At 41.2% G+C, this 13557-nt stretch overlaps 1 protein-coding gene across 2 annotated transcripts in view; it reads right to left on the reverse strand.

Moving 5' to 3' along the window:
* Nucleotides 1-284: 284 nt before the first annotated feature.
* The window catches only part of LOC139174961 (tumor necrosis factor receptor superfamily member 10A-like), a 63781-nt gene continuing 50508 nt past the window's right edge, over nucleotides 285-13557 (reverse strand). Inside the window, exons 7-12 of one of the 2 annotated variants that reach the window (XM_070765703.1) lie at nucleotides 13279-13304; nucleotides 10927-10995; nucleotides 10828-10887; nucleotides 8653-8811; nucleotides 4271-4334; nucleotides 285-2431 (exon numbers count right to left, since the gene is read on the reverse strand). In XM_070765703.1, the coding sequence (XP_070621804.1) occupies nucleotides 2145-2431; nucleotides 4271-4334; nucleotides 8653-8811; nucleotides 10828-10887; nucleotides 10927-10995; nucleotides 13279-13304 (665 nt within the window). In that variant the 3' untranslated portion in view covers nucleotides 285-2144. Of the gene's footprint in view, nucleotides 2432-4270; nucleotides 4335-8652; nucleotides 8812-10827; nucleotides 10996-13278; nucleotides 13305-13557 lie in introns of both variants that reach the window. The other variant, XM_070765700.1, reaches the window with a different exon arrangement.

A 13557-nucleotide genomic window follows, 5' to 3' on the forward strand; every position in this document is an offset into this window, starting at 1 on the left:
CAACATCCTTACAGGCACAACGAGTAAGGGAACAGAGGCTACAACACCCTTACAGACACAACGAGTAACGGAGCTCCCCAATTTACAGCCTCAAACAATTGCTTGTAAATATTCAGAGTGCGATAGGCCAAATGGCCCCCTTTCTCGTGGCCTGGATTAATAATTTACAAAATAAAATATTAAATAAGCTTGTCTTTAAAATTGCCGTAAATGAAAACCCTCGTCACGTTTACTGCAAATCAGAAACAGAAATCTTGCAATTAAAGAACTTTGGTTACTGGAGGTTTGTTTTTTACTTTTGTAACATTTTAGTTTTGAAGATCAGCTTCTTCTGTTTTGATCTTTTAGCAGCAAATACGCGTGCACATATATATTTTTTTCAGGAACTAAAATTAACAGGATACTCTAAAAAGATAAATTAATTCGGGCTGATTTTATCAATACATATGGTCTTGCTGAGGATCTGGATCTTGCTCTGCAGAATATAAATTAATGCTAAATTGTAAACAAGTAGCTGGAAAAATCCTTCTGTCCTCACTCCTTAAGCTTCTTTCGGAACATAGGGACCTCCAAAGTGCATTTAAGAAAAAATCCTTCTTTTTGAGAGATGTACCACATTTCCCCAAAAATAAGACACTGTTTTATATATATATATATATTTTTTTTGGAACCCTGAAATAAGCCCTTGGGCTTATTGCCATGCACTTATTATCAGGGGAGGTCTTATTTTGGGGGAAAACCAGGGTTATAATTGCTTGTCTAAGAACTGAGATGAATTTCATGCATGTCTAAGAACTGGGATGAAAAACTGAGATGAATTTGGGGCATACCATTTCATTGCTTGAGGTATTTAATTTTCACTGAATTAAAAAGGAGAGAGAAAGGATTTTACTCCTTGCAGAAGAAATTATCTGAAGGAAAGCTCCAGTTTTCCAGTTGGCACACCACCCATGTGTAGCCCAGTTGCAAATAGGGCACATGGCTTTATTTTAGGCAAGATCTTATTATTTGGGGGCACGCCGAGCAAAACGGGGCCCCTCTTACCATCTTCTCTCATTCCCAGTTCTGGCTCCTTAACCAGTGGAAATGGTATTTTCAGGGGAGGGTTTATTTTGAGTGGAGGTCTTATTTTGGGGAGAGGTCTTATTTTAAGGGAAACACAGTAGATACAAAAAAAATTTCAGTTTTGAACATTTGGCATCCTCTACTCAGGAGAATCACATTTAGCAGAGAGCACATGGAAAACTTCACAGTTTCAACAGAATGGCAAAAATATTAGCTCATCGAGTGAAATGGTTGTATTAATTGGTGGAGGTTCCTTTTATCGCTGCCGAGTAGCAGGATTTCAAACCAAACACTTTATACACATGTACAAAAATGGTTTTTAAACATCTCGTGTCCCAGAAGAAGGAACTCGAGACTATCCTAACTTACTTGACGAATTATTATTATTTTTTTTTAAAAAAATAAATAAATGCAGAATTTATATTGCAAACTGAAAAGAATCCATTTGGCCACCAAGAATAACTTCCATGGGGAAAAAGAAACCCCATCATTTATACTGAAAAGAATTGGACAGCCATCAAAATAACACTGGTACTATAACACTTAGTGTGATCATTTATGAAAAACCAAATTTGCTGGCACCTCTTTAAAGGAATGGATCTTTTGGGGATTAAACTGCTTAAAGAGCAGTTGTGTCATCCTTAGAAAATTAAGGTTGAGTATGTCAAGAGGGATTTAAACAATTGCTTCGAGCCAGACAGAAATGGCATTCTGTTGGCACTCCCTTAACTCCAGGGTGTATTTTCTTGATATGAAATGGTGAGGACACCATTCCTGTAAGGACAGGGCAACAATCGTGGCTGGCATAATCCACCTCTATTCTGAAAGCAAAATTTGACTTTGGGTCTAAAGTCCAGCACAGTTCTAGCTTACCAACATTTCTTTGGAAAGCCTCCCCTGAAAAGGCAGTGCGTAGAAGGCCCTTGTGCTGGCTTTGATCATTTTAAAATGTAAACAATGTATGGCTTAGCCAGAAGAAGCTACTAACACAATACCTTTTCCTTACCACTTTGCCAGGTGGTCAAAGATTGGATTTAAGAAGGGAGCACCTGGCTAAGATTGACCGCCTGGCTAAGAGCCTACTCTTCGTAGATGTAAAAATGTTGATCGATGAGGACGGATGTAATGTCTTCTGCAACACCCTTCAAATTCATGGCACAGAGTACCCCCAGAAGATGACTCAAACTGGCCGCCTTGCCGGTCTTGTTCAGCCAGATCTGTAGCATTTGATAATGCCGTTCCTCCGTATTACAAGACTTTTCTACAGAGTCTATTTCATTCTCGGTCAACTGGAGATGTCTCATGAATTTTTTCCAGGCATTCGTGGGCACTTTGCTGATGAAGGTGTAAAAAGACTTCCTCAGAGCTGGAAAGGAATAGGATCAATTTGAATTAGATGAGAGGAGGTGGATGAGATTTAAACACCTGCTTCTGATTTCCTAGTTGCATGGATTGCTATGGGCAAGTTCTGGGGGACTTGGAAGGACTTAGAAACATAGAAGACTGACGGCAGAAAAAGACCTCATGATCCATCTAGTTTGCCCTTATACTATTTCCTGTATTTTATCTTAGGATGGATATATGCTTATCCCAGGCATGTTTAAATTCATACTGAGGATTTACCAACCACGTCTGTTAGAAGTTTCTTCCAAGCATCTACTACTCTTTCAATAAAATAATATTTTCTCACGTTGCTTCTGATCTTCCCCCAACTAACCTCAGATTGTGCCCCCTTGTTCTTGTGTTCACTTTCCTATTAAAAACACTTCCCTCCTGAACCTTATTTAACCCTTTGACATATTTAAAAGTTTCGATCATGTCCCCTCTTTCCCTTCTGTCCTCCAGACTATACAGATTGAGTTCATGGTCTTTCCTGATACGTTTTATGCTTAAGGCCTTCCACCATTTTTGTAGCCCGTCTTTGGACCCGTTCAATTTTATCCATATCTTTTTGTAGGTGAGGTCTGCAGAACTGGACACAGTATTCCAAATGGGGTACCACCAATGCTCTATCTAGCGGGATCACAATCTCCCTCTTCCTGCTTGTTATACCTCTAGCTATGCAGTGTTCACCCATTTTGAGACTGTCAGAAATCACTACCCCTGAATCCTTCTCTTTTGAAGTTTTTGGTAACATAGGTTTTTGCTAAATAAGGAGACATTTTCAGACAGTGAGAACAATCGAGCATTGGAATAGAAGTTGCCTTCAGAAGTTGTGGGAGCTTCAGCACTGGAGGGTTTCATGAAGATATTGGACTGCCATTTGTCAGAAATGGTGCAGGGTCCCCTGCTTGGGCAGGGGGTTGGACTAGATGACCTACAAGGTCTCTTCCAACACTGTCAATCTGTTAAATGTTTTAAAAAATGAGCAATGTTGAACACTTATGAAAACAAGAATGAAAGAGAAGACCAAATTTTGCCTTCATTTTTCTATAGCAGCCTTCCTCAACCCTGGCAACTCCTGGGAGGAAACAGGGCCGGAAAAGGTGGGAAGAATCCTCCGCGGGGGCCTCTCTAGGAATCTCCTGGGAGGAAACAGGGCCAGAAAAGGCGGGGAGAATCCTCCGTGGGGCCTCTCTAGGAATCTCCTGGGGGGAAACAGGGCCGGAAAAGGTGGGGAGAATCCTCCGCTGGGGACTCTCTAGGATTCTCCTGGGAGGAAACAGGGCCGGAAAAGGCAGGGAGAAGCCTCCATGGGGGCCTCTGTAGGAATCTCCTGGGAGGAAACATGGCTGTAAAAGGTTGGGAGAAGCCTCCATAGGGCCTCTTTAGGAATCTCCTGGGAGGAAACAGGGCCGGAAAAGGCAGGCAGAAGCCTCCGTGGGGGCCTCTGTAGGAATCTCCTGGGAGGAAACATGGCTGTAAAAGGTTGGGAGAAGCCTCCATAGGGCCTCTTTAGGAATCTCCTGGGAGGAAACAGGGCCGGAAAAGGCAGAGAGAAGCCTCCGTGGGGGCCTCTCTAGGAATGTCCTGGGAGGAAACAGGGCCTCCACCCTCCCTGTGGTTTCCCCAACTGCACACATCATTTGCTTTTACATTGATTCCTATGGGAAAAATTGCTTCTTCTTACAAACTTTTCTTCTTAAGAACCTGGTCACGGAACGAATTAAGTTCATAATTAGCGGTCCCACTGTACCACTATATTTCCAGGAGTGCTCTGCCAAAAAGAATCCAGATTAACTTTCAAGGATTTAGGAGAACTTACTTTCTACTGGGGTGTTGCCATTTCCAAGAACTAATCTCCTTGTTCCTGCGTTTTGTCGAGATTCCTATAATGAGAAAGAAGAGAAAAGATAAAGGTTCCTCTTCTCCAGTTGTACCTGACTCCAGGCAGTGGTGCCCATCTCTGTTTTGTAGCAGGAGAGCCAATGTTGTCTGAAGGTATTTCCATTGTCATGTGGCCACACTAAGGTGCACAGTAAACATCATTAGTTTCGCACTGATGTGGTACCTATTCATCTACTTGCATTTGCATGCTTTCAATCTGCTAAGTAGGCAGGGCAAGTAACGAAAACTCCCCCTATCATGGGGCACTAGGGTCTTTGTTGTGGTTGGCTCTGGCCCAGCTCCTGCCCCAGGGAATGGGGAGGTGGATGCAGGGGAAACTTCAACATGTCACAGGCCTGTGTTATTGCCGACAGAGTCAGTTCAGAGTTTAGTTTCCTCGGACGAAGAAGAAGGTGGGAGTGACTCGGCAGAGGAGGGCTTGGCACACAGCCAAGGCAGTCAATCTCCATTATCTTCCATTGATTCAGATGAAGAAGTCTTGGACCCACGCAAGCGCAGAATTACGCGTAGAAGAGACCAAGTAAGGACATATTACAGGAGATAAGAGAGGCCACCTGTGTTTGGGTGGGGCTCGAGTAATTAGGGCTGCTGCTATAGACCAGATTATCTCAGGGACCGCCGTCTGCTGCACGAATCCCAGCAACCAGTTAGGTCCCACAGAGTGGGTCTTCTCCAGTTCCCGTCAACTAAACAATGTTGCTTGGCGGGACCCAGGGGAAGAGCCTTCTCTGTGGTGGCCCCGGCCCTCTGGAACCAACTCCCCCCAGAGATTAGAATTGCCCCCACCCTCCTTGCCTTTCGTAAGCTGCTTAAAACCCACCTCTGCCACCAAGCATGGGGGAATTGAGATACTCTTTCCCCCTAGGCATTTACAATTTTATGCATGGTATGTCTGTATGTATGTTTGGTTTTTATAATAATGGGTTTTTTAACTGTTTTTAGTATTGGATTATTATTATATGCTGTTTTATTACTGTTGCTAGCAGCCCCGAGTCTCCGGAGAGGGGCGGCATACAAATCCAATCAATCAATCAATCAATAAATCAATAAATAAATAAATAAATAGCTAGCTAGCAGTGTGTGGGTTTGGCCGTTGTGGAAGATTATCTGATCGCAGTTCTTCAGAAATTGTGTGTTGCTGTTTTCTGGACTTTGTTGATTTTTCACGCCTTTGAAACCAAAGCAGAGCAATGTGTGTGTGTGTGTATGTGTGTCTCACTTCGAAGAAGAAGGGGTGTGAAGTTTCTTCACAGCTGCTAGCTAAGTACTTAATGACTGCTTAAGGTTAATTGTACAGACTACCTGGTTGTTTTGGGACGAGTGCTCTTTGCAATACAAAAAGAGTGCTTCGTTTATTTTGACTTTTGGGATAAAGAACATTGTTTTGAATTTTCAAACGTGTGTGTGTCTGAAATTTGTACCCTTGAATTTTCGGGAGGCTCCTACCAGAGAGCCCGGCAGAACAGTCTTGAACCCGGGCTGTCAGATTTCCAGCTGACAAAGTCAGCGTCTTTAACAGCTGAGCCATCACGGCTGCTGAGAAAAATAGCACTCAATTGCACTCATGAAATTAAGGTGGCCTTCAGCTTACAACCATAATTGGGATTGGGATTTCCATCGTAAGAGCCACGGTGGCACAGTGGTTTGTGTGCAGTACTGCAGGCTACTTCTGCTGACTGACTGCAATTTGGCAGTTCGAATCTCACCAGGCTCGAGGGTGACTCATCCTTCCATCCTTCCGAGGTGGGTCAAATGAGGACCCAGATTGTTGGGGGCAATAGGCCGACTCTCTGTAAACTGCTTAGAGAGGGCTGTAAAGCACTGTGAAGCGGTATATAAGTCTAAGTGCTATTGCCAAATACTGTAAGTCATTGTAGTCATAGGTCAAGTTGGACCCAATCTTATGACCGCAAGTTTTTATGATGATTGTTAAGCAAATCACCATTTATTTTATTTATTTATTAATTTATTTATTAGATTTGTATGCCGCCCCTCTCCGAAGACTCGGGGTGGCTAGTAACAGTATAAAAAGACAATGTAAACAAATCTAATATTAAAAATAATCTTAAAAACCCCAATTTAAAGAACCACTCATACATACAAGCATACCATGTATACATTCTATAAGCCTAGGGGGAAGGGAAATTTCAATTCCCCCATGCCTGACGACAGAGGTGGGTTTTAAGGAGCTTGCGAAAGGCAAGGAGGGTGGGGGCAACTCTGATATCTGGGGGGAGCTGGTTCCAGAGGGTCGGGGCCGCCACAGAGAAAGCTCTTCTCCTGGGTCCCGCCAAACGACATTGCTTAGTCGACGGGACCCGGAGAAGGCCAACTCTGTGGGACCTAACCGGTCGCTGGGATTCGTGCGGCAGAAGGCGGTCCTGGAGATATTCTGGTCCGATGCCATGAAGGGCTTTACAGGTCATAACCAACACTTTGAATTGTGACCGGAAATTGATCGGCAACCAATGCAGACTGCGGAGTGTTGGTGTAACATGTAACCATGGTTTCAGTGTAAACCGATTATTCTGAAGCTGACAAAAAAAGTTCAAAAGCTACAATCGTGTGATATACCATCTGTGCAACGGCTAGAATGCAGTACTGCAGGCAAACTCTGCCCACAGTCTGGAGTTCGATCCGTTCAATTTTATCATTACCTTTTTGTAGATGAGGTCTCCAGAACTGAACACAGTATTCCAAATGTGGTCTCACCAGCGCTCTATACAGCAGGATCACTATCTCCCCTCTTCCTGCTTGTTATACCTCACATATACCACACATATAATGCAGCTGCGATAGCAATCATGGGCTTCCCTAAATATGCCCATGTTACACCAACACTCCGCAGTCTGCATTGGTTGCCGATTAGTTTCCAGTCACAATTCAAAGTGTTGGTTATGACCTAAAAAGCCCTTCATGGCATCGGGCCAGAATATCTCCGGGACCGCCTTCTGCCGCACGAATCCCAGCGACCGGTTAGGTCCCACAGAGTTGGCCTTCTCTGGGTCCCGTCGACTAAGCAATGTCGTTTGGCGGGACCCAGGAGAAGAGCCTTCTCTCTGGCGGCCCCGACGCTCTGGAACCAACTTCCCCCAGATATCAGAGTTGCCCCCACCCTCCTTGCCTTTTGCAAGCTCCTTAAAACCCACGTCTGTCGTCAGGCATGGGGGAATTGAAATTTCCCTTCCCCCTAGGCTTATAGAATTTATACATGGTATGCTTGTATGTATGAGTGGTTCTTTAAATTGGGGTTTTTTAAGGATTATTTTTAATGTTAGATTTGTTTACATTGTCTTTTTATATTGTTGTTAGCCGCCCCGAGTCTTCGGAGAGGGGCGGCATACAAATCAAATAAAATAAAAAAATAAAATAAATAAAATAAAATAAAATAATAAATAAAATAAAAAAATAAAAAATAAAATAAAATAAAATAAAATAAATAACATAAAATAAAAAATAAAATAAAATAAATAAAATAATAAAATAAAATAATATAAACTTAAATGCTATTGCTATGACAGGAGACCGCAAACGGTTGTAAATGCAAGCTAGTTACCAAATCGTTGAATTGCAATTGTATGACCATGGGGGGTTACAATATTTATAATTTGCAAGGATCGGGCTTTTCTCAAGACCATCATAATTTTGAACGCTCAATAAATAAACAGTTGTGCATCACCGATTGACCATCCATTCCACAGGCTGTTGTGCACATTCAACTTTGTACAGAACAAAGTATCCAATGAGAATATTTCATTCATTCAGATCTAGGATGGGTTTTTTGAGGGTTCCCCTTATCTTTTTGAGCAGTGTAATTGCGAGGATCGGGCTTTCCTCAGGACCATCATAATTTTGTTTTTGTTTTTTTAAAAATAAAGTTTATTAATTAACAAAAATATCTCATCCTACAGATTATAACGGCCGCAAGAATCTCATACGCACAGTACTGGAAACAAGAAAAAACTCCTCCAATATTAACAATCATTTCTAAGATTATGGAATGTGCGGAGATGTCAAAAATTACAATGGAGATTCATAACAAAAAAGATTCCGATCACTATAAATGGATTATTGCAAAGAGATATCTAACTTTGATTTTATAACCCAATAACTTCTCTTATCTCGCAACGTCTCGAACTCAAAATACCATTGATTAATAAAATAATTTCAATACCGACACTTAAAATAAATAAATAAATTAACAAATAAATAAACCATCATAATTTTGAAGGGTCAATAAACAAACAGTTGTGCCTATGGGTGTGACCAACAATCACAAAATTTTTACATTTTTGTTACCTCCTCTGGAGGGGCAGCTGTTAATGGGGTCGTCATTCCCAGAGCTTCTCCATTGGCAGTGCTGTTACAGGAAATTTTGGGGTTTTCCTCCATGTGCATGTTGTCATGAATTTTGCTTGGCTCTGGACGACTGGAGCTCTCCTCATTAGGTTCGAAGAGCTGGGTATGGTTGCAAAACATAAAGATACCGTAGATTTACTAGCTCTAAAATATAAAATATGGCTTTATCTCTGGATTTTAAGTGTGTTCAAAATCCCTTTAGGTATAAAAAGCATACCCTATGAGACTAGACTTTCAATCCTGGGCCTAGAAGGTTTAGAACTAAGACGCCTTAAACAAGATCTAAGTATTGCCCACAAGATCATGTGCTGCAACGTCCTGCCTGTCGGCGACTACTTCAGCTTCAACCACAACCACACAAGAGCACACAACAGATTTAAACTTAATATTAACTGCTCCAAACTTGACTGTAAAAAATATGACTTCAGTAACAGAGTTGTCGAAGCGTGGAACTCATTACCGGACTCCATAGTGTCATCCCCAAACGCCCAACACTTTATCCTTAGATTATCTATGGTTGACCTATCCAGATTCCTAAGAGGTCAGTAAGGGACGAGTACAAGTGCACTAGAGTGCCTTCCGTTGAGTGGAGGTTCATTAACCATTGTGATTACTTCAGCAAAATAATTTCACTGTTAAAATTAATTTCCTGTTAAATTAATACCGAATTAATTTAAGTAATGTTAGGAAAATTAATTTTAATTGCTTAATTGTTAGCAGTTTAATTGTTAAACTACCCGATTAACTAATGCTAAATTTACTAATGCTAGTAAATACAGCATGTTAAGAGCTATTTAAATAAACTATTCAAATAAGACTGTTATAGATAAAGAAAGATAAGCAGATTTGTGTGTCTTTATATATTTAAAAAAATCATCAAAAAAGCACAATAAAGAATGTTCTTTTTGTGCCAACTCAGGAAGCTCTCATGGTCTCATGTTCTTATTCTATTCTAGTCTATTCTGTAGACTGTTTATCATAATGGGGATTTTAGCTTACTGTTTTAATTATTTAGATTTGTATTCATATTGTTTTGTATTTTATGTTTTGAGCCACTCCAGGTCCTCGGAGAGGGGCGGCATATAAGTCTAATAAATAATAATAATAATAATAATAATAATAATAATAATAATAATAATAATTATTATTATTATTATTATTATTATTATTATTATTATTATTATTATTATTATTTATTAGATTTGTATGCCGCCCCTCTCCGAAGATATATATAGAGATATAGATATATAGGTAGGTAGGTAGGTGGGTGGGTGGGTGGGTGGGTGAATGGAGAGAGAGATAGATAGATATAATAATAATAATAATTTATTAGATTTGTATGCCGCCCCTCTCTGAAGATATATGTGTGTGTGTGTGTGTGTGTGTGTGTGTGTATATATATATTTCATATTTACAGCAACACGAAGCTTAAAACTTCAGCCTGATGATGGTGAATGTGATTTCACCGAAACGTCGCATAGACACTCAAAATATTACACGTGGCAAAACCCGAACTCAGAACAATCTACACACACACGTATATGTGTGTGTGTGTGTGTGTGTATATGTATATGTATATGTATAGGTAGGTAGGTAGGTAGGTAGGTAGGTAGGTAGATAGATAGATAGATAGATAGATAGATAGATAGATAGATAGATAGATAGATAGATAGATAGATAATGATGATGGATGGATAGATAGATAGATAGATAGATAGATAGATAGATAGATAGATAGATAGATAGAGATGATGATGATGGATGGATGGATAGATAGATAGATAGATAGATAGATAGATAGACAGATAGATAGATAGATGATGAGATTGATGGATGGATGGACGGACGGACGGACGGACGGACGGACGGACGGACGGACGGACGGACAGACAGACAGACAGACAGACAGATAGATAGATAAGAGTGAAGGTCTACCAAAATTTTCACTAGGCATGGCTTATGCAGGGCGCCCTGTATTTTCTTTCACCATCTTTCAGTGCAAAGAGGGTGCTCTGGGGTGGAGCTCCATTTTTGCTACGCCGCTGCGTCCCCCACCCTCCCCCATCTGGGCAGCAGCCCACCCCTGTGTGTGACTAACGATCACATTTTTGTTACCTCCTCTGGAGGGACAGCTGTTAATGGAGTCGTTATTTCCAGAGCTTCTCCATTGGTGGGGTTAACATTGGGAATTTTGGATTCATCCTTCATTTGCAGGTTGTCATGTAAGTTGTCTGGCTCTGAACAATTGAAGCTCTTCTGTATAAATCCGAAGAACTGGGTTCGCTTGCAAAAAATAAAGATACAGTAGGTTTACTAGCTCTAAAAAATAAACTATGACTTAAAATCTCTGGAAAATGCCTTTACGTGTAAAAAGCAAGTCTTGCTGAATTAAATGACATTCCAAATATTCATTCTTCCCCATTGAACAGAAGGTATACTAAAAAAAAAATAAAAAAAAATAAAGGGAACATTCAAATAACACATCCTGGATCTGAATGAATGAAATATTCTCATTGAATACAGTGATACCTCATCTTACGAACTTAATTGGTTCTGGGAGGAGGTTTGTAAGGTGAAAAGTTTGTAAGACGAAACAATGTTTCCCATAGGAACCAATGGAAAAGCAATTTTATTTATTTATTTATTCATTCATTCATTCATTCATTCATTCATTCATTCATTTATTTATTTATTTATTTATTTATTTATTGGATTTGTATGCTGCCCCTCTCCGGAGACTCGGGGCGGCTAACAACAATAATAAAACAGCATATAATAATAATCCAATGCGTGCAAGCCCAAAACTCACCCCTTTTTGCTGCAAATTCGCTGAGGCTCCCCTCGCTGGAAACCCTAACTCCGGACTTCTGTTGCCAGCGAAGGGCCCATTTTTGCACTGCTGGGATTCCCCTGAGGCTCCCCTCCATGGGAAACCCCACTTCTGAACTTCCATATTTGTGATGCTGCAGGGGATTCCCAGCAGTGCAAAAATGAGGGCTTCGCTGGCAACGGGAGTCCGGAAATGGGGTTTCCAGCGAGGGGAGCATCAGCAAAATTGCAGTATCGCAAAAACACAGAAGTCCTTGAAACCCCACCTCCGGACCTGTGTATTTTTGCGATGCTGCGATTTCACTGAGGCTCCCCTTGCTGGGAAACTCCACCTCCGGACTTCTGTTGCCAGCGAAGCACCCATTTTTGCACTGCTGGGATTCCCCTGCAGCATCACAAAAACACGGAAGTCCGGAGGTGGGGTTTCCCATGGAGGGGAGCCTCAGGGGAATCCCAGCATTGCAAAAACGGGTGCTTCACTGGCAACGGAAGTCTGGAGGTGGGGCATCCCAGTGGCGGCGGTGGGTTTGTAAGGTGAAAATAGTTTGTAAGAAGGGGCAAAAAAATCTTAAACCCCGTGTTTGTATCTCGAAAAGTTTTTATGACGAGGCATTTGTAAGACGGGGTATCACTGTACTTTTTTCTGTACAAAGTTGAATGCGCTGACAACAAAATGAAATGGACTGTCAACCAGCGTTGCTTCCTAAGTGGACAGTTGGATTTCACAGAAGTTTGATTTACTTGGAATTATATTCTGTTGTTTAAGTGTTCCCTTTATTTTTTGGAGCAGTGTATATAGCCATGGTAGTGAAAAAGTCCAAATGCAATATTGCAGGCTAGCACTTTCTACTGCCAGCAGTTCGATCCGTTCGAGGTTGACTCAGCCTTCCATTCTTCCAAGGCCAGTAAAGGTTTTACTCCCGAAAAAATGTACCCTACTACTCAAGAATGTAAAAAAAAAATCTTAATGTGGTTCTAAAGCCCTACATGGCATTGGGCCAGAATACATCTGGAACCACCTTCTACCGCACGAATCCCAGCGGACGATAAGGCCCCACAGAGTTGGCCTTCTCCGGGTCCTGTCGACCAAACAATGTCATTTGGCGGGCCCCAGGGGAAGAGCCTTCTCTTTGGCGGCCCCGGCCCTCTGGAACCAACTCCCCCCAGAGATTAGAACGGCCCCCACCCTCCTTGTCTTTCGCAAATTACTTAAGACCCACCTTTGTCACCAGGCATGGGGGAGTTAAGATATTCCTTCCCCCTAGGCTATTACAAGTTATGCATGGTATGTTTGTGTGTATGTTTGGTTTTTTATAATAAGGGGTTTTTTAGTTGTTTTTATTAATTGGATTGTTCATGTTGTTTTACCACTGTTGTTAGCCGCCCCGAGTCTGCGGAGAGGGGCGGCATACAAATCCAATAAATAATTTAATTTAAACAATTTAATAATAATGCATTTTATTCAATCTTCAAGTCACAGTAATGGCCTTATAACATGCAGAGATCAATGGCACGACCGATTTTATGTATGCAAAATATCCTACATTCTACGACTATGGAAGGAAGACAGAAAAATAATCACACTTCATAGACTAAAATGAAGAGAGGCAAAAATGAGCAGCGTAGTAATAAGTTATAAGATAGCTTCTCATAGAAGGTGGTGAGATTGAAAAATAAAAAAAAATCCCCCTCGCCCAAATTACTTTTCCCATCTCCAGAGGAGGAAACAGTTCTTACCTTGCGATTCAAGAAACCTGTGCACACTGTAAGAGAAAACAGAATGGTATAGATAAATTTAACTAGCAGTGACCACATATATACATATTACAGTGGTTCCTCTACCTACAAACGCCTCTACTTACAAACTTTTCTAGATAAGAACCAGGTGTTCAAAAATTTTTTGCCTCTTCTCAAGAACCATTTACACCAACACTCCGCAGTCTGCACTGGTTGCCGATCAGTTTCCGGTCACAATTCAAAGTGTTGGTTATGACCTATAAAGCCCTTAATGGCACC

The sequence above is a fragment of the Erythrolamprus reginae genome, chromosome 12 (assembly GCF_031021105.1).
Source record: "Erythrolamprus reginae isolate rEryReg1 chromosome 12, rEryReg1.hap1, whole genome shotgun sequence".
Lineage (NCBI taxonomy): Eukaryota > Metazoa > Chordata > Lepidosauria > Squamata > Dipsadidae > Erythrolamprus > Erythrolamprus reginae.